Here is a 21,213-nt window from a genome sequence, read left to right as displayed (position 1 = left end):
CCCCCCTGTATCCACGAAGCCCAAACGAGTTACGAGGCCCCCCTGGGTCCACGAAGCCCCAAGCGGCGCGAAGGCCAGCGGACCTTGGTCCTGCTCTTCGCCCCCGAGCGCCGCAGGCGCGAGTGGCCGCGAAGAGCGGGCCAGGGCCGCGCGGCCGGCGGAGCGCCGCGCGAGTTACGAAGCCGTGGTGAATGCAATCGTTATATTTATGCCCAGGCCGTAAGGCCTGGGCAAGCGCACGTTAAACGCCCTGTCCAAGTGACTACAATGGAGCTAATGGCTAGGCTAGGCTAGGCTAGGCTAGGCTAGGCTAGGCTAGGCTAGTAAATAAAGAGTAAACACTTCCGGTCTGCGGCGAGTTCAAAGCGTGACGTAACTCTCTTATCCAGTGGCTGACGTCGCCATCTGGTGGTGATTAGTGTGTGGTGAACTACAAAACGAGCGCTCTTACCGAGGTCTCCCTGAGTTACCCATTTACCCTGTAACATATATATATATATATATATTTCATTTATTTATTTCATAAATATTTTTCATCACAATTGGGTTTGTGGGGAGCCATCCCTGCTTCAAGCTGTCACAGCACGGCACCAACACTTCAAACTAGTTAAAAAACCCAATACAGCAGATCTACAAGCACCTCACAGATCTACAAGCACCTCGCACATGCCAGGGACAGAGTAGGTTGGCCTGCATAAGCCTTGCTGTCAACACACTATACTACACCACTCAGGCCACCAAGCCAGGTGTGGTCAATTAGTGCCTTCTTTTGATCAGTGGCTTCTGCTTGATGAGTGGCACCAGTCTGTCTTTGTTCCCTGGTCAGTCAAGTTCACTGGGAGAGAATGTTTCAGATCAGTGCAAGTGTATTTGTTTTCCATTTGGACTTACTGTGTTTTGTTGGTACAGTATGCGTGCGACTAACTAATATTTCTGATAATTCCAATTTGTTTGTTGTTTAATTAGCCGGATTGTGAATGCCCTGCATTTTTCTTTCATCTTTAGAACCACACGTGTGTAACAAAACAGAGTGGTGATCATTTGGTGTGGGTGAAGAGAAGAAAAACATTTCATTAAAGGAGTAGTTCACCCCCAAAGTGACTTTTTTTCTATTGAACTCAAGTCTCCATGGCGTGAGTAATACATTGAAAAAATAAGTCATTTTGGGGGTGAACTACTCCTTGAATGTCAGTTTTGTGGTGTTTTGACTGGACACCCTGAACATATTGCCAGACAGACAGACAGACAGACAGACAGACAGACAGACAGACAGACAGAGAATTGTAGGCCTTGCATTTATTTGACTTGGTTCCAACAGATGGCGAAAATAGCTAATCTTCAAGCTCACAATGCCTCACTGTTTGGACAAAGAGTTGAGGCGTTACATTTTGTAAAACACGGCCTTGTGAAAATAGCAGATCTACATGCTCACAACACCTCACAACGCAGGGCGGCGTGAGCATGTAGATCTGATATTTTCACAATTTCTGCCCCTAATATTTAATTTATCATTTTAAAAGTATTAAAAAGTCCTTAAATTGTCTCTTTAGAAATGTGCAGATAGCCTCTGTATACTGTTGAGTGGAAAAACAATGTTTCACATTAAGCTAAACATTTGGGACCACCCAAGATCATTTGGAGACCCCTCTAGGGGTCCCATAGTTGAACCACTGACTTATAAGGGGAGTATGGAGACCCCTCTAGGGGTCCCATAGTTGAACCACTGACTTATAAGGGGAGTATATGAGGCTGGATCCGTCTGGAACACTGCACTAGGCTCTCGCCAGCTCTGTAGCTCTCCACACTTGAACAGTTGTGTCCTTAAATTCAATTATAATAATTAACCCCTGTATATACGGGCAATAGTTTTACATGACTTTGTGTACACAGCCAATAGTTTTACATGAACATGTCTAGGCTTTAGTACTGTACTGCCTCGTATAGCCCAACAGAGCCCAGCACAGAACAGCACAGCCCACCAGAGCCCAATACAGCCCCCCAGAGCCCAACAGAGTCCAGCAAACCTAAGTCCAGCCCAGCCGAGTAGGAGTATAGACCGGGGAAAGGGGGTAGTTAGATGACTCCACCAGGCCATTACTGTCCAGATCTGGCTTGAATAGGCCAGACTAGGGTAGACAGGACTGCACCAGACAACACCAGGCTGCTCCAGCCTGGTGGGACACTCAGAGACTTTGTAAACGCCTGTGTACATTTCCCATAGATTCTATGGGACTTGAACACTTGCTCCTGCCCTTCGTGTACACAATCTGTGCCGTGTCCCCTCAGAGGGACATTGTGGGCCCCCCGACCTCACTTTGAGAACCGGCCATGGACCACTTGATAAGCCCACAGTGTCCCTCTGAGGGTCCCCCGACCTCACTTTGAGAACCGACCATGGACCACTTGATAAGCCCACAGTGTCCCTCTGAGGGTTCATGTAAAACTACTGGTGACTTTGTACACGCCTGTGTACATTTCCCATAGATTCTATGGGACTTGAACACTTGCTCCTGCCCTTTGTGTACACGGTCTGTGCCGTGTCCCCTCAGAGGGACACTGTGGGCCCCCGACCTCACTTTGAGAACCGACCATGGACCACTTGATAAGCCCACAGTGTCCCTCTGAGGGTCCCCCGACCTCACTTTGAGGACCGACCATGGACCACTTGATAAGCCCACAGTGTCCCTCTGAGGGTCCCCGACCTCACTTTGAGAACCGACCATGGACCACTTGATAAGCCCACAGTGTCCCTCTGAGGGTTCATGTAAAACTACTGGTGACTTTGTACATGCCTGTGTACATTTCCCATAGATTCTATGGGACTTGAACACTTGCTCCTGCCCTTCGTGTACACGGTCTGTGCCGTGTCCCCTCAGAGGGACACTGTGGGCCCCCCGACCTCACTTTGAGAACCGGCCATGGACCACTTGATAAGCCCACAGTGTCCCTCTGAGGGTTCATGTAAAACTTAAAACTAATGCCCGTGTACACAGTGGTTAATCGCATGTGCAAGGATCTACAGAGCTGGCTGGAGCAGCCTGGTGGAGTCTGGTGCAGTCCTGTCTACCCTGGTCTGGCCTATTCAAGCCAGATCTGGACAGTAATGGCCTGGTGGAGTCATCTAACTACCCCCTTTCCCCGGTCTATACTCCTACTCGGCAGGACTGGGCTGGACTTAGGTTTGCTGGACTCTGTTGGGCTCTGGGGGGCTGTATTGGGCTCTGGTGGGCTGTGCTGTTCTGTGCTGGGCTCTGTTGGGCTATACGAGGCAGTACAGTACTAAAGCCTAGACATGTTCATGTAAAACTATTGGCCGTGTACACAAAGTCATGTAAAACTATTGCCTGTGTACACAGTGGCTTTTTCCTTGACCTTTCGAGTTAGGAGTGTCGTAGAGACACGAGACCGGGTTTGTTGGATTCAGCGTCAAAAAGTAAGTCAGAATAAGTGTCTTTTATCCGAAAGAATGTGTAATCGTGTTGGTGGCGTGCAAATTTCGTGTCTTTTTCGCAATCATAAAGGGTTCAAAGTGTCGGAGAGACACGAAACCCATTCCATCGGATCAGGCATCCTTCAAATATGAAAAGTGTTTCCTGCGTAAAACAAACATATTTTTTTAGATTTTTTTATTGATTTTAAGGACAAAAATCCGGGTTTCGGTGTCTTTTTCGCAATCGTAAAGGGTCATGAGAACCTAAGTCCAGCCCAGCCGAGTAGGAGTATAGACCGGGGAAAGGGGGTAGTTAGATGACTCCACCAGGCCATTACTGTCCAGATCTGGCTTGAATAGGCCAGACTAGGGTAGACAGGACTGCACCAGACAACACCAGGCTGCTCCAGCCTGGTGGGACACTCAGAGACTTTGTAAACGCCTGTGTACATTTCCCATAGATTCTATGGGACTTGAACACTTGCTCCTGCCCTTCGTGTACACAATCTGTGCCGTGTCCCCTCAGAGGGACATTGTGGGCCCCCTGACCTCACTTTGAGAACCGGCCATGGACCAGATCGGGCATGCTTCAAATATGAAACGTGTGTCCTGCCTGAAACAAAACATATTTTTTTGATTTTTTTATTCATTTTAAGGACAAAGGGCCTGTTTTGACGCCTAAAACGACCCTTTTCCTTGACCTTTCGAGTTAGGAGTGCCGTGTACACAGGATCTACAGAGCTGGCTGGAGCATGGAGCAGCCTGGTGGAGTCTGGTGCAGTCATCTAACTACCCCCCTTCCCTGGTCTATACTCCTATTGGGCAGGACTGGGCTGGACTTAGGTTTGCTGGAGTCTATTGGGCTCTGGTAGGCTGTATTGGGCTCTGGTGGGCCGTGTTGTGCTGTGATGGGCTCTGTTGGGCTACACGAGACAGTACAGTACTAAAGCCTGAACATGTTCATGTAAAACTATTGGCTGTGTACACAAAGTCATGTGAAACTATTGCCCGTATATACAGGGGTTAATTATTATAATTGAATTTAAGGACACAACTGTTCAAGTGTGGAGAGCTACAGAGCTGGCGAGAGCCTAGTGCAGTGTTCCAGACGGATCCAGCCTCATATACTCCCCTTATAAGTCAGTGGTTCAACTATGGGACCCCTAGAGGGGTCTCCATACTCCCCTTATAAGTCAGTGGTTCAACTATGGGACCCCTAGAGGGGTCTCCAAATGATCTTGGGTGGTCCCAAATGTTTAGCTTAATGTGAAACATTGTTTTTCCACTCAACAGTATACAGAGGCTATCTGCACATTTCTAAAGAGACAATTTAAGGACTTTTTAATACTTTTAAAATGATAAATTAAATATTAGGGGCAGAAATTGTGAAAATATCAGATCTACATGCTCACGCCGCCCTGCGTTGTGAGGTGTTGTGAGCATGTAGATCTGCTATTTTCACAAGGCCGTGTTTTACAAAATGTAACGCCTCAACTCTTTGTCCAAACAGTGAGGCATTGTGAGCTTGAAGATTAGCTATTTTCGCCATCTGTTGGAACCAAGTCAAATAAATGCAAGGCCTACAATTCTCTGTCTGTCTGTCTGTCTGTCTGTCTGTCTGTCTGTCTGTCTGTCTATCTGGCAATATCCTCAGGGTGTCCAGTCAAAACACCACAAAACTGACATTCAAGGAGTAGTTCACCCCCAAAATGACTTATTTTTTCAATGTATTACTCACGCCATGGAGACTTGAGTTCAATAGAAAAAAAGTCACTTTGGGGGTGAACTACTCCTTTAATGAAATGTTTTTCTTCTCTTCACCCACACCAAATGATCACCACTCTGTTTTGTTACACACGTGTGGTTCTAAAGATGAAAGAAAAATGCAGGGCATTCACAATCCGGCTAATTAAACAACAAACAAATTGGAATTATCAGAAATATTAGTTAGTCGCACGCATACTGTACCAACAAAACACAGTAAGTCCAAATGGAAAACAAATACACTTGCACTGATCTGAAACATTCTCTCCCAGTGAACTTGACTGACCAGGGAACAAAGACAGACTGGTGCCACTCATCAAGCAGAAGCCACTGATCAAAAGAAGGCACTAATTGACCACACCTGGCTTGGTGGCCTGAGTGGTGTAGTATAGTGTGTTGACAGCAAGGCTTATGCAGGCCAACCTACTCTGTCCCTGGCATGTGCGAGGTGCTTGTAGATCTGTGAGGTGCTTGTAGATCTGCTGTATTGGGTTTTTTAACTAGTTTGAAGTGTTGGTGCCATGCTGTGACAGCTTGAAGCAGGGATGGCTCCCCACAAACCCAATTGTGATGAAAAATATTTATGAAATAAATAAATGAAATATATATATATATATATATATATATATATATATATATATATATGTATATATATGTATATGTATATATATATATGTGTGTGTGTGTGTGTGTGTGTGTGTGTGTGTGTGTGTGTGTGTGTGTGTGTGTGTGTGTGTGTGTGTGTGTGTGTGTGTGAAAGACAACTGACTTTTATGTAAACCATACTATATGGACAGTTTGTTCTGCATGTCACTATGCTGGAAAGTGTCCTAATCGGGAGATAAGCCCTGGGGGTCCCTGGAGGGGTGGAGGTTGTGGATTGGCAGGCAAGGAGTGTGTGTGCAAAGTTTGGCATTGAGTAATATGCTGGCTGTGTACACATGTTCACAGCTGCGTCAGTTCAGGAAAGGCTAAGGTATGGCAACATGACTGGTGTCTTGCAAGACACCAATCATGTTGCCATACCTTAGCAACAGGCACGATGAAAAGTACATTTAATTATTTCCCCCCTGTAGCCAAGGTATGGATAAGCCCACAGTGTCCCTCTGAGGGTCCCCCGACCTCACTTTGAGAACCACCACGGACCACTTGATAAGCCCACAGTGTCCCTCTGAGGGTCCCCTGACCTCACTTTGAGAACCGACCACGGACCACTTGATAAGCTCACAGTGTCCCTCTGAGGGTCCCCCGACCTCACTTTGAGAACCGACCACGGACCACTTGATAAGCCCACAGTGTCCCTCTGAGGGTCCCCCGACCTCACTTTGAGAACCGACCATGGACCACTTGATAAGCCCACAGTGTCCCTCTGAGGGTCCCCCGACCTCACTTTGAGAACCACCACGGACCACTTGTTAAGCCCACAGTGTCCCTCTGAGGGTTCATGTAAAACTACTGGTCGTGGACACCACCTAGGGCCTGTGTACATATGGCTCTCTGCTGCCCCCCATTAAGAAACTATAGACGGCACAGACCGTGTACACGAAGGGCAGGAGCAAGTGGTCAAGTCCCATAGAATCTATGGGAAATGTACGAAGTCGTGTACAAAGTCACCGGTTGGTCCACGAGCCATAGTTTTTTCCATTGTAGCTCCCTACAGTGTACACGAATATGATTATTTTATTGTATTATTTTTTTTTGGACCCCATTAAATCTAGTAAACATGATTTCAATCGCGATTTTGCATGTTCCACCCCCATACAACCCCATCTTTCATACAGGGCAGCCATCTTTGTTTACATAACATGTAAAACATAATGGCTATTATCTCAAGAATGCCTGAACGGATTTCCAATCTGTTTTTTTTGTTTGAAAGCTGTGAACAGCCTGCACAAACATGGTGCATGATCTGTGCATGGGCGTGCATGATCTGTGCACTATAAATTACATGGAAGTCTATGGAGAGGGCTGGCAGGGAGAACCCAAAGAAGGCATATTTAATTGGCAGTAACTGAGTTAACCTAATGAACCCCACACACACTGACACACCTGGACCCCTAATGAACCACACACACACACTGACACACCTGGACCCCTAATGAACCACACACACACTGACACACCTGGACCCCTAATGAACCCCTCAAACACACCTGGACCCAGGTAATGACCTAATGAACCCCTCACACACTGACACACCTGAACCCCTAATGAACCCCACACACACACGGCGCCCCTGGACTGCCGTCAGCCCGTCACAGCACCCCAGGGTGCCCCGTCACCCACTTTGAAGACCCTTACTATAAGGAACACCTCACTGATGATGTGTTTACTGTGTTTCCAGGCCTATAAAGAGTCTGTTCTAGAGCCCATGCTCCAGGGAACAGAGAAAACCCCTGCTCTCATCAGTGACTATAAGGAATACCACACTGATGATGTGTTTACTGTGTTTCCAGGCCTATAAGGAGTCTGTTCTAGAACCCATGCTCCAGGGGACAGAGAAAACCCCAGCATTGATCAGTGACTATAAGGAATACCACACTGACCAGACGGTGAAGTTTGTGGTCAGGATGTCAGAGGAGAAGCTGATCCAAGCTGAGGCTGCTGGGCTCCACAAGGTGTTTAAGCTGCAGTCCAGCCTCACATGTAACAACATGGTAAATATACTTATTACTATTATAACAACATGGTAAATATACTTATTACTATTATAACAACATGGTAAATATACTTATTACTATTATAACAACATTGTAAATATACTTATGAGTATTACTATTATAACAACATGGTAAATGTACTTATACATTAGGGATTTGCACTCCTTTAAGGCTTTTGGTAGGGCGTTCCACATGTTAGTGGTTGGTATAGCAGGAGAACACATTTGATCCTTTTCTAGAGCTAAATATTAATGTAATAACATGCATTAATACCCACCCACCCAATACCTCCCCAGAGGAGCCTCTTGTTGGGAAAAACAAATAGAGCAGGAGAGGGGAGTTTAGCCTTGGTCAGGAGGAGGAGATGGGCAGTGATTTGGCCACCACTGCCGACCCGGCCATCAGGAGGGTGTAGCGTTTCAAGGGTCGAAACACCTGATGATCGATGGTTACCACCTGAAGACATCAAATTTTCCTTGCCAAGGCTACATTCACCAAACGTGAATGGAGGAGAAGCATTGTTAGATGTAATTATAATAATAATAACATGTATTTCTACATCCATTAGGTTCTGTTTGACCACATGGGCTGTGTGAAGAGGTTTATATGTATATTAATAATGTATTTCTACATCCATTAGGTTCTGTGAAGAGGTTTATATGTATATTAATAATGTATTTCTACATCCATTAGGTTCTGTGAAGAGGTTTATATGTATATTAATAATGTATTTCTACATCCATTAGGTATTGTTTGACCACATGGGCTGTGTGAAGAGGTTTATATATTAATGTATTTCTACATCCATTAGGTTCTGTTTGACCATATGGGCTGTGTGAAGCGCTATGACTCGGTGCAGGACATCCTGAAGGAGTTCTATGACCTGAGGCTGCAGTATTACAGGCTGAGGAAGGACTGGCAGCTGGGCAGCCTGGGAGCAGAGAGCTCCAAGCTGTCCAACCAGGCCCGCTTTGTCCTGGAGAAGATAGAAGGAAAGGTCTCCATCGGTAAGAAGATTATGATGTATACAATACATGTACACTGTATACAGTATGTGTTACTATGAGGAGATAGAAGGGAAGGTCTCCATCGGTAAGAAGATTATGATATATACAATACATGTACACTGTATACAGTATGTGTTACTATGAGGAGATAGAAGGGAAGGTCTCCATCGGTAAGAAGATTATGATGTATACAATACATGTACACTGTATATGTGTTACTATGAGAAGATAGAAGGAAAGGTCTCCATCGGTAAGAAGATTATGATATATACAATACATGTACTGTATATGTGTTACTATGAGAAGATAGAAGGGAAGATCTCTATCGGTAAGAAGATTATGATATATACAATACATGTACTGTATATGTGTTACTATGAGAAGATAGAAGGGAAGATCTCTATCGGTAAGAAGATTATGATATATACAATACATGTACTGTATATGTGTTACTATGAGAAGATAGAAGGAAAGGTCTCCATCGGTAAGAAGAATATGATATGTACAATACATGTACTGTATATGTGTTACTATGAGAAGATAGAAGGGAAGGTCTCCATCGGTAAGAAGATTATGATATATACAATACATGTACTGTATATGTGTTACTATGAGAAGATAGAAGGAAAGGTCTCCATCGGTAAGAAGATTATGATATATACAATACATGTACTGTATATGTGTTACTATGAGAAGATAGAAGGGAAGGTCTCCATCGGTAAGAAGAATATGATATGTACAATACATGTACACTGTATACAGTATGTGTTACTATGAGAAGATCTCCATTGGTAAGAAGATTATCAGTGTATAGACAATACATGTACTGTATTTTCCGGACTATAAGGCGCACTTAAAAGCCTTTACTTTTCTCAGAAAAATGCAGTGCGCCTTATAGTCCAGTGCGCCATATGGATCATTCATTGACATTGACATTCCCTTTAGCACAGCTCCATCTGTTGGATGCATAACACAATGGTAGCGTCTATTATGTGCGCCTTAGAGTCCGGTGCGCCTTATATATGAAAACCATTCGTTGACAGTGTGCCTTATAGTCCGGTGCGCCTTATAGTCCGGAAAATACGGTACTGTATATGTGGTAAGACTAATATCCAAACATGTACAATGCATGTACACTGTATACAGTATGTGTTACTATGAGACGATCTCCATTGGTGAGAAGATTACCCAAACTTCTTTGTCTCAGGGCACCCCATAAATATTTATTTTAATCTGACATTACGTTACATTATAATTTTCACTCCCAGCACCTAATATTTATAGCATATCATCGTTGTCGGGTGGAAACCTTGTATGTCCAAAACCGTTCGTTTTGTATTCATCATCTATAAATTGTACTAAACTAGTGAAAACAGCAGATCTACAAGCACACAACGCCTCGCATCGCGAGGCGTTGTGTGCTTGTAGATCGGCTGTTTTCACTCGTTTTGTGTGACAGTCTTGTATGATGAAGCAGGGCTTTGTTTTACCAAACGACGTACACATTTGAAACTTGGAGATACAAGGTTTCTGCCCGACAGTGACGATATTTTAGTCATTATGTTGCGAGGAAAACATTGACATAATAGCCTTTTTGGTTAGAACTGACTGAATATAACTTTGTACCTCAAGTTTAAAATGATACTACTTTTTGTGTTCAAATAAATGTGTCCAAATAAATTCCAAATATTATCAAATGATCTCGCGGTACGCCATAGCTCTTAACTTAACATTTACAAACAACATGTCTTGTAAAGAAACACTGTGGTTCTTATGACATGATGAGGTGATATTTACAGGGATCATCACCGTACAAACGTGGACATTTTTTGTCATAATTATGTACAACGCATAAAGAGCTATAGCCTTAAATTACCTTTACAAGTCTGGGGTCCATTTGGTTCTATTTGGTTGAAAATCAAAGGTTAGACAACTGCTGTCCTAGTGGACTCAACATGTGCCCTACATACAGTAGAGTTATAGTAAATAAGTCATACTTATAAGTCATGCAAGAAACCCTGTAATGTAGACATTCAGTAATTGGGTCTCATGATCGATATGAGAACATTTTAATGTTATGTAAAATAATCTACACACAGACAACACCAAGTCCTCCCACGGACACATCTGTCTGTACGGACACATTGATGATCCTGGATATTAATCACTAGCAGAACATTGATATTTATCATTCACATTGTGTTCACTAACAGAACATTGATGATCCTGGATATGTTGAACTCAGAACATCATTGTGTTTCCTAACAGAGAACAAGAGCAAACGAGAGCTGATCAGGATGCTGGTGCAGAAAGGCTACGAGTCTGACCCTGTAGCAGCATGGACTAGAGCTCAGGAGAAGGTATTATATTATATTATATTATATTATATTATATTATATTATATTATACCAGTAAGACTCCCTAATCGGGAGATAAGCGACCGTAGGTGGCTTAACTCCACAAATAGGGCAAAAATTTGTTTTTCCAAAATCTTCCTGATCCATGTTGATGACATGAGTGTAGACATGCTGTGTAGTGATATTCGTGATTTTAGGGCAAAAACTGTAGGAGCAGTGTCCAAAAATGTGTTTTAAAAATCGGCCTGAAGGTGGCGCTACAATAGGGCCATGTGAGAAATGAGGGGTGGGGTCTCCGCGTTGCCTTGGCGGACGAATAGGTACCGGCCCCGGCTCTCCCGGACGCTCCTAGCCCGAGTTACGGCATTTTATGTGCGCTGCAGTGGCAGGGGGTCCTCCACTGGGGGCGCCACCACTTTTGCATCCGTTCTGGAGCACCAGGAGTCGGTGGTCCCCGGGAATTCCCCGTGAGCAGCCCCGTTGGGGTGGTCATTTGGTCATTTTTGCACATTTGGTCATTTTTTACATCTGGGGGGGTCCCTGGGGCTCCGGTGGTCCTTGGAGGTTGTAGTTTGGCAGGCAAGGAGTGTGTGTGTGTAAAATCTGGCATGGATCGGGTCAACGGGTGCGGAGATATAAGCAGGGAAAAAGTGTGACGTGTGACGTGTGAGCACATTTGGTCATTTTTTACATCTGGGGGTCCCCCAGGGACCTGGGGGTCCCTGGGGCTCCGGGGGTCCTTGGAGGTTGTAGTTTGGCAGTCAAGGAGTGTGTGTGCAAAATTTGGCATGGATGGGGGCAACGGTTGTGGAGATATGAGCAGGGCAAAAGTGTGACTGACTGACTCAGCCACGGACAGCCGGTGGAGGTTTCTACAGTAAGTAGCTCCCTACGGTCGCTATTATATTATATTATATTATATTATATTATATTATATTATGGACTAGAGCTCAGGGGAAGGTATTATTATATTATATTATATTATATTATATTATATTATATTATGGACCAGAGCTTAGGAGAAGGTAACACATAAAACACTGTATACATAAAAACATCAGCTATGACAAGACACAATCATACCAGTGTTGGCTAAAAGGAGACAATGATGACAATAAGCAAGGTATTACATAAATACATCAACATCAATACATCAAATGCATAGAACTATCAATCTAGACAATCTAGATCAATCAAAATGACGTATGTAGACTTAGCAGTAAAAAAAAAAAGCTTTACATAACAATCTAAAAAATGCTATGTAGCTTTCATGTATGGTCATTGAGAGTAGGTAAGTGCTGTCTCGGACGAGTGGATTTTTGCCCTGGGGTTTTTAGCGAGGGTTCTGTCAGCATCCCTGTGTTGGCTGATCTGAGTGAATGGGTGGGGTTGTGGGGGTTGATCAGGTTTTGGAGGTATGGATTACAGCTTTGTTGTGTTGTCCATCCATTTGTTAGGCTCTAGAGGATGATGACAGGGACGCAGAGGACAGCGACGGCTCTCTGGACTCGGGCTCGTCGTCTGGACCAAACTTCAACTACATCCTCAACATGCCTCTGTGGTGCCTCAGCAAGGAGAAGGTGGAGGAACTGCTGAAGCAGAGAGACCTGAAGGTAAAAACACCACCTAACTGTATTAACCTGACCTCACCAAGCAGAGAAACACCACCTAACTGTATTAACCCTCTAAGGCCCGCATTAAGAAATACTTGAAATAAAAAATTGAAAAAAATCAGATGGTGTTGTAGGAGTCCTATTAAGAGGAAAATGTAATGTTTTTTTCAAAAAAATGTTTTTGTAAGATTTTATAGCCATAAATCATAAATCATAAATCATGCTCTAATTTACATATGGGGGATATTTTTCACAATAATAACATATGTACATGTTCTAGACATTCTAATGATCACCAAAAAAAATAGTACAGGCATTTTACTTATGTTTTTGTGAGGTATAGCTTCCATGAAAAAGTGAGATGTTGTTCGTCAAAACTCTGGAATTTCAGCGGGTGTGGCGGGTGTGAATGTCAGCCCCTGTGGGGGGTATTTATATGCAAATATTGTGGCCAATGGCATTGTAATACTAAACAATAGAATCCAATGGTGGTGTTTAGGTGGTAGGGGGAGCTAAAATAAAATGATTTAAACCTTTTTTTGGATAAAATACAAACATTGTAATATTACAACCGTGGGCCTTAGAGGGTTAACCTGACCTCACCAAGCAGAGAAACACCACCTAATGTATTAACCTGACCTCACCAAGCAGAGAAACACCACCTAACTGTATTAACCTGACCTCACCAAGCAGAGAAACACCACCTAACTGTATTAACCTGACCTCACCAAGCAGAGAAACACCACCTAACTGTATTAACCTGACCTCACCAAGCAGAGAAACACCACCTAATGTATTAACCTGACCTCACCAAGCAGAGAAACACCACCTAATTTATTAACCTGACCTCACCAAGCAGAGAAACACCACCTAATTTATTAACCTGACCTCACCAAGCAGAGAAACACCACCTAATTTATTAACCTGACCTCACCAAGCAGAGAAACACCACCTAATTTATTAACCTAACCTCTCCAAGACCTGAAGGTAAAAACACCACCTAACTTTATTAACCTAACCTCACCAAGCAGAGAAACACCACCTAATGTATTAACCTAACCTCACCAAGCAGAGAGACCTGAAGGTAAAAACACTATCACAACCTATCACAACCCTAACCCTCACCCTAACAACTATATAAACCTAACCCTCACCTTAACCTCAGCAAGGAGAAGGTGGAGGAATTGCTGAAGCAGAGAGACCTCAAGGTAACACTAACATCACCTAACTGCATCTGTAACCCTAACGTAACCTGAGACAGAGACCTCAAGGTAACACTAACATCACCTAACTGCATCTGTAACCCTAACGTAACCTGGGACAGAGAGACCTCAAGGTAACACTAACATCACCTAACTGCATCTGTAACCCTAACGTAACCTGGGACAGAGAGACCTCAAGGTAACACTAACATCACCTAACTGCATCTGTAACCCTAACGTAACCTGGGACAGAGAGACCCCAAGGTAAAGCAGCTCATAAAACACCACACCGTTCATTAGATCATTTATTGTGGAAGGAAGTGCATTTGACAGCAAAGACTAACATCTTCAGTCTCCACCTCAAGTGATCGGTTCCTTGTTTACCTGCTATCCTTTAGTTTCAAAGTACACATTATTATTTTGATATAATATTGTTTAGACTGATTCTATACATTCATGGTTTACCTATGATACTAGTTTACGGAGACACTTGCCCTCCTGGCCTCCAAGCTGTGGAATAAACTCCCTGTCGCACTTAGAACAACGGACTCACTCACCTAAACCCATAGCACTACTGTAACACTCAATGACCATACATGAAGCTAGTTAGCATTTGTTGTTAGGCTTTTTCTTTACTGATTATATTGTTTTTTTTAGATTGATATGCATTTGTTATATTGTTGTTGATGTTCTGACGTTATCTTGTTTATTTTAGTGATGTATTATCTGCTTATTGTAAATCGCTTTGGATTAATGGTGTCTGCTAAATGCCTCAAATGTAAACTACACTCTCTGCTTTCTATGATCCTATAGTTTACTGAGACGCTACACTGTCTCTCTGCGTTCTACGATCCTATAGTTTACTGAGACGCTAAGCTGTCTCTCTGCGTTCTATGATCCTATAGTTTACTGAGACGCTACGCTGTCTCTCTGCATTCTATGATCCTATAGTTGACTGAGACGCTACGCTGTCTCTCTGCGTTCTATGATCCTATAGTTTACTGAGACGCTACGCTGTCTCTCTGCATTCTATGATCCTATAGTTTACTGAGACGCTACGCTGTCTCTCTGCGTTCTATGATCCTATAGTTTACTGAGACGCTACGCTGTCTCTCTGCATTCTATGATCCTATAGTTTACTGAGACGCTACGCTGTCTCTCTGCGTTCTATGATCCTATAGTTTACTGAGACGCTACGCTGTCTCTCTGCGTTCTATGACCCTATAGTTTACTGAGACGCTACGCTGTCTCTCTGCGTTCTATGATCCTATAGTTTACTGAGACGCTACACTGTCTCTCTGCATTCTATGATCCTATAGTTTACTGAGACGCTACGCTGTCTCTCTGCGTTCTATGATCCTATAGTTTACTGAGACGCTACGCTGTCTCTCTGCATTCTATGATCCTATAGTTTACTGAGACGCTACGCTGTCTCTCTGCGTTCTATGATCCTATAGTTTACTGAGACGCTACGCTGTCTCTCTGCGTTCTATGATCCTATAGTTTACTGAGACGCTACGCTGCCTCATAAATGTCTCATAAAAGTGTCTGATGAAGTGTTTTCTGTGCAGAGAGGAGAACTGCACGAGCTGCAGAGGAAAAGCCCTGAAGATCTGTGGAAGGAAGACCTGTCGATCTTCGTAGAAGAGCTGGATGTAAGTTAATTATGACCTGTCTGGATTGAAGAAAAAATACATTTGTTATTTTGAAAGTTAATACCGTATAAATTTTTGTATGAAATGTAAAAAATATATATATTTTACTAATGGTGTGTAGGAATGGGACGATATGAACATTTCATGTCACGATTATTGAGACCGAAATAGAATAATAATTTACAATATTATCGCGATAATCAAAATGGGCGGAACATTTGCCAAAAGATCGCAGATTAGGTCGAGAGTGTGGGCTAACGTTACAAGTATTTTATTTTCAGGTCCATTTTACAAATAGAGTTTAAATGGTACCAGATATGCAGCTTGGCAAACTAAAGTTGTTGTTGCTGTCCTCCTCCCTGTCAGAACGTGGAGGCTCAGGAGAGAGATGAGATAATAATAATTATTATTATTATAATAATAATAATTGTGACCGTCAGGTCGCATTTACTATCAAAACCTCAACCAGCTGTCTGTCTGTCTGTCAGTCTGTCACACGTCACACTTTTGCCCTGCTCATACCTCCGCAACCGTTGCCCCGATCCATGACAAATGTTGCACACACACTCCTTGGCTGCCAAACCACAACCTCCACCTATCAATTCTCACATGGCCCTCTTCTAGCGCCACCATGAGGCCGGTTCTTGCAAAACACATTTTTGGACACTGCTCCTACAATTTTCGCCCTAAAATCACGCAAATCGGTACACACTTGCTCTACACTGATATGAGGTGCCATTCAGGCAGAGCGTGTTTGGTAACACAGTTCTCTCTGTTAGAGCCTCCAATCTATGGAACAGTCTCCCGACTGAAGTAAGACAGTCCTCCAACTATCTGACCTTCAAGTCTAACCTTAAGAGGTGGCTTAAATAAAATCAAATTTGTAATCATGAGTAATTATCTGCTCCATCGGTCACTGGAGTTACTCATAATTGGCTAGTGTTAGTCCCCTTTACAATTTACTATTTACAATTTTACTTACTATTTACTATTTACTATTAATATTTACTATTACTATTTACTACTATTTTACTATTATCGGCTTCAACCGTAAGAGGTGGCTTAAAGCAAGTCAAACCTACATTCATGGGTAACTATCTGCTCCATCTGTCACTGGAGTCACTCAACTTGCTATAAGGATGTTGTCCCCTTAATGTTTTATTGTACTGTTTTGATTAATGTGCTTTGTCCCTGACAAATAAATAAATAAATCAACATGGATCTGTCCCATTTAGAGCCACCTTCAGGACGATTTATTCAAACACATTTTTGGACACTGCTCCTACACATTTTGCCCTAAAATCACGCTGTGACCTGACGGTCGCTTATCACCCGATTAGGGAGTCTTACTGGTAATAATAATATTGTTTTCCTCCCGTGCAGAAAGTGGAGACTCAGGAGAGAGATGAGATGATGATAATAATAATAATAATTGTAATAATATTACAGAAAGTAGAGACTCAGGAGAGAGATGAGATGAGCTCCGGCCGCGTGGCCAAGCTGGTGAAGGGCAAGGTGGGCAAACCCAAGGTGAAGAAGATGCACTTGGAGGAGACGCTGCCCTCACCCTACGGCCGCAGGGTGGAGCCCCCCACCCAGCCCCCCAAGACAGACGCAGCCAAGAAGACCCCCAAGAAGAAGAAGGTACTGTTGAGTGTATAGATACTGGGTTAGGGTTAGGGTTAGGGTTAGGGCTGGGTGGGGGGCAGGGTGGAGCCCCCCACCCAGCCCCCCAAGGCCGACTCAGCCAAGAAGACCCCCAAGAAGAAGAAGGTACCTCCACCCGGCTTCTGTTGAGTGTATAGATCGGGGATCAGCAACCCGTGGCTCTGTTTTAACGATTATTTTATCGTCACTGTCGGGCAGAAACCTTGTATCTCCAAGTTTCAAATTTGTATGTTTTTTTTTTTTTTTTGCAAAGTCCTGCTTCATCATAAAAGACTGACGCACAAAAGTAGTGAAAACAGCAGATCTACAAGCACACAACGGCGTTGTGTGCTTGTAGATCGGCTAGTTTAGTTCATTTTTTAAATGATAAATACAAAACGAAGTTTTGGACATACAAGGTTTCCACCCGACAACAACGATTTATAAGGCTTTTATAATTTTTTGCGGCTCCAGACAGATTTTTTTGGTTTTTTTTTGGTCCAATATGGCTCTTTCAACATTTTGGGTTGCCGACCCCTGGTATTAGATGAAAGAATATCTAACCGATGGTGTACATTCAGCTGTGGGATGGTCCAGGGGTTAAAGTTCTCAGTCCTAGGGACTGATTACAGTCTTCTCAGATCTGTGCAGATCTGCAAAATAATAAACTATAACTTAAATGTTATAATTTCAAGATAAGAGTATTTGCATGGGCCATAGAATACAACAGAACCTCAGAAGATGCTTCTATAAAATGAAGCATGGATTGGCACATAATACTCATTCAGTGAAGGCAGTTCAAAACTTCAGGGACACACACCAAATATTGGAGCATGGTGCGCGCATCCACGTTTCAAAAGTCACATATTGGGACATAGTCTGGAAATAAATTTCGGTCTTAGGATTTCTTTTGGCTTTAACCCCTGGGTGGTCCCATTTCGTGGTCAAAGTGTCCCTGATAGCTTTCAGAGGGTTCAATTTAGATCTAAGGTTTCGATGTTCCCACAAACAATGTTTGTAATGTTTGAATGTACAGTTAAAAGTCATATTTGGACTTTAGCTTTGAGATGGTCAAGTTTAGACATGGGTTTGGTTTGGGTTCATTAGTTGTAGTTATGGTTAGACACATTGCAGGGTTACCACGGATCCTTAAAAAGTCTTAAATTGTGTTAAATAAAAAATGGGGAATTTAAGGTCTTAACACCCAAGGGGCCAAACTTGTTCAGTAACAAGATAAGGCCACTAGAGGTAACCCTAACCCTAACCCCAAAAGGAGTTGTCTCGTTCCTCAAAGCTCCTACACCATGCTTTTAAAACTATATTTTTTGTATAAATATATGCTCAAAATTGAGTCTTAGACAGGTTTTAACCCTCAACAAACACTCTGACCATTCTTTTTGTTTGTTCTAGCTCTACTATAATGAGGCTCTCCAGCTGCAATACCAAAACGGCCTCTGTTTGCTCAGGGGCGCATCTAGTGGGGTTTTTCCAGAAAAAAAATATGTTTTTTGAAAAAAAAGGGGGAAAAAAAGTTTTTGAAAAAAACAAGTTTTTTGAAAAAAAGTTTTTGAAAAAAAAAAGTTTTTTGAAAAAAAAAAGTTTTTGAAAAAAAAAAGTTTTTTGAAAAAAGTTTTGAAAAAGTTTTGAAAAAAAAAATTTGAAAAAAATTTTTTTTTTGAATTTTTTTTTTACTTTTTGACAGTTTTTGGGGAAAACAAATTGAAAAAAAAATCTTTTTGAAAAAAAAAGTTTTGAAAAAAAAATTTGATTTTTTTTTTAATTTTTTTTAAACGGGAAACGCGTGTGATGTCACATGCGTCAACTCTCAGAAAAGCACTGTTCTGAGAACCCGTGGAAAGCTTTTCATCTCTGTCTTCCCAAAACCAGAGAAAGACACAATGTACAGAAATAGGACTTTGTGAGGATAGAAGGTGCCAGTGGGACCCCAAAAAAAGGTTTTAAAATAGAAAAAGTGAAAATTCATGGTGTAGGTCCTTCAACGAGGCAACAAAGGGTTAACTGTGTAGCGTGCTGCGCGCATGTTGTTAAGATGGAGTTTGATGGTGTAATGTTCTTCAGGGTGATGACATTAAGATGGAGTTGATGGTGTAGTGTTGTTCTTTAGGGTGATGACATTAAGATGGAGTTGATGGTGTAGTGTTGTTCTTTAGGGTGATGACATTAAGATGGAGTTGATGGTGTAATGTTGTACCTTCAGGGTGATGACATTAAGATGGAGTTGATGGTGTAATGTTGTTCTTTAGGGTGATGACATTAAGATGGAGTTGATGGTGTAATGTTGTTCTTTAGGGTGATGACATTAAGATGGAGTTGATGGTGTAATGTTGTTCTTTAGGGTGATGACATTAAGATGGAGTTGATGGTGTAATGTTCTTCTTTAGGGTGATGACATTAAGATGGAGTTGATGGTGTAATGTTGTTCTTCAGGGTGATGACATTAAGATGGAGTTGATGGTGTAATGTTCTTCTTTAGGGTGATGACATTAAGATGGAGTTGATGGTGTAATGTTGTTCTTTAGGGTGATGACATTAAGATGGAGTTGATGGTGTAGTGTTGTTCTTTAGGGTGATGACATTAAGATGGAGTTGATGGTGTAATGTTGTTCTTCAGGGTGATGACATTAAGATGGAGTTGATGGTGTAATGTTGTTCTTTAGGGTGATGACATTAAGATGGAGTTGATGGTGTAATGTTGTTCTTTAGGGTGATGACATTAAGATGGAGTTGATGGTGTAATGTTCTGCAGGGTGATGACATTAAGATGGAGTTGATGGTGTAGTGTTGTTCTTTAGGGTGATGACATAAAGATGGAGTTTGACGAGGAGGGTGGAGCAGAGGGCGGAGCCACGCTGGGAGCAGAGAACTCCTCTGAAGGGGGAGGAGCCAAGAAGCCCAAGGCTCCTCGAGTGAAGAAGGAGAAGAAAGAGCCAGGTTAGTGTGACATCATAATGATTGTAGACATCACACTGTCATCACGGTTTATAATTGGTTGAACTTTGACTCCAGCTTCTCTCACAAACCTATCGATGGTACACCAGAGTGTGCTCACTGCCGCTAGGCTACAGCAGGGGTTTTCAAAGTGGGTGACGGGGCACCCTGGGGTGCCGTGGCGGCAGTCCAGGGGTGCCGCGAGATCATTTGATAATATTTTGAATTTATTTGGCCACTTGGACACAAAAATATTCAGTAACATTTTAAACTTGAAGTACAAAGTTATTCTCAGTCAGTTCTAACCAAAATGGCGTTTTCTTAAAAAATCATTACTGTCAGGTAGAAACCTCTGTCGCACAAAACTAGTGAAAACAGCCGATCTACAAGCACACAGTGTGCTTGTAAATCTGCTGTCTTCACTAGTTTAGTACATTTTATAGATGATAAATACAAAACGAACGGTTTTGGACATTTCCACGTTTCCACCCGACAACGACGATATGCTATAAATATAAGGTGCTGGGAGTGAAAATTATAATGTAGGGGTGCCTCGGATTAAAAAATATTTATGGGGTGACCTGAGACAAAACAGTTTGGGAACCCCTGATCTAACCTTCTTTTATTGCATCAGTTCACACATCTTGCTGTGTTCTCAACCAGAGCTTACAGCTCCATCACACACACATCACACACACACACACACACACATCACACACACATCACACACACATCCATGATGTTTAAAAACCCATTTAGGCCTAGAATTATTGAATGCTTTAACCAGTGAAAAATAGCAGATATACAAGCTCACAGCGCGGCACCGAGTGCCGCGCTGCGAGCTTGTAGATCTGCTATTTTTGAAAAATCGTGAAAATTTGAATTTTCACCCTATTCTATAAGTGTCTTTTGAATCCTTCTAAGATTTT

The 21,213-nt window shown here is 42.7% G+C and overlaps 1 protein-coding gene across 2 annotated transcripts in view; it reads left to right on the top strand.

The window, feature by feature from the left end:
• Positions 1–21,213, top strand: part of top2b (DNA topoisomerase II beta) — a 106,799-nt gene that overhangs the window by 58,492 nt on the left and 27,094 nt on the right. For both annotated transcript variants that reach the window (XM_080735131.1, XM_080735130.1), the window contains 7 exons: positions 7,651–7,851; positions 8,666–8,861; positions 11,130–11,221; positions 12,676–12,831; positions 15,605–15,688; positions 17,138–17,332; positions 20,149–20,287. In XM_080735131.1, the coding sequence (XP_080591257.1) occupies positions 7,651–7,851; positions 8,666–8,861; positions 11,130–11,221; positions 12,676–12,831; positions 15,605–15,688; positions 17,138–17,332; positions 20,149–20,287 (1,063 nt within the window). The remainder of the gene's footprint in view (positions 1–7,650; positions 7,852–8,665; positions 8,862–11,129; positions 11,222–12,675; positions 12,832–15,604; positions 15,689–17,137; positions 17,333–20,148; positions 20,288–21,213) is intronic.

This window comes from Nannobrachium achirus, assembly GCF_963921795.1.
Source record: "Nannobrachium achirus genome assembly, chromosome: 10".
Lineage (NCBI taxonomy): Eukaryota > Metazoa > Chordata > Actinopteri > Myctophiformes > Myctophidae > Nannobrachium > Nannobrachium achirus.
Note: the sequence above shows the minus strand (reverse complement) of the source record. Positions and strands in the feature narration are given on the sequence as shown.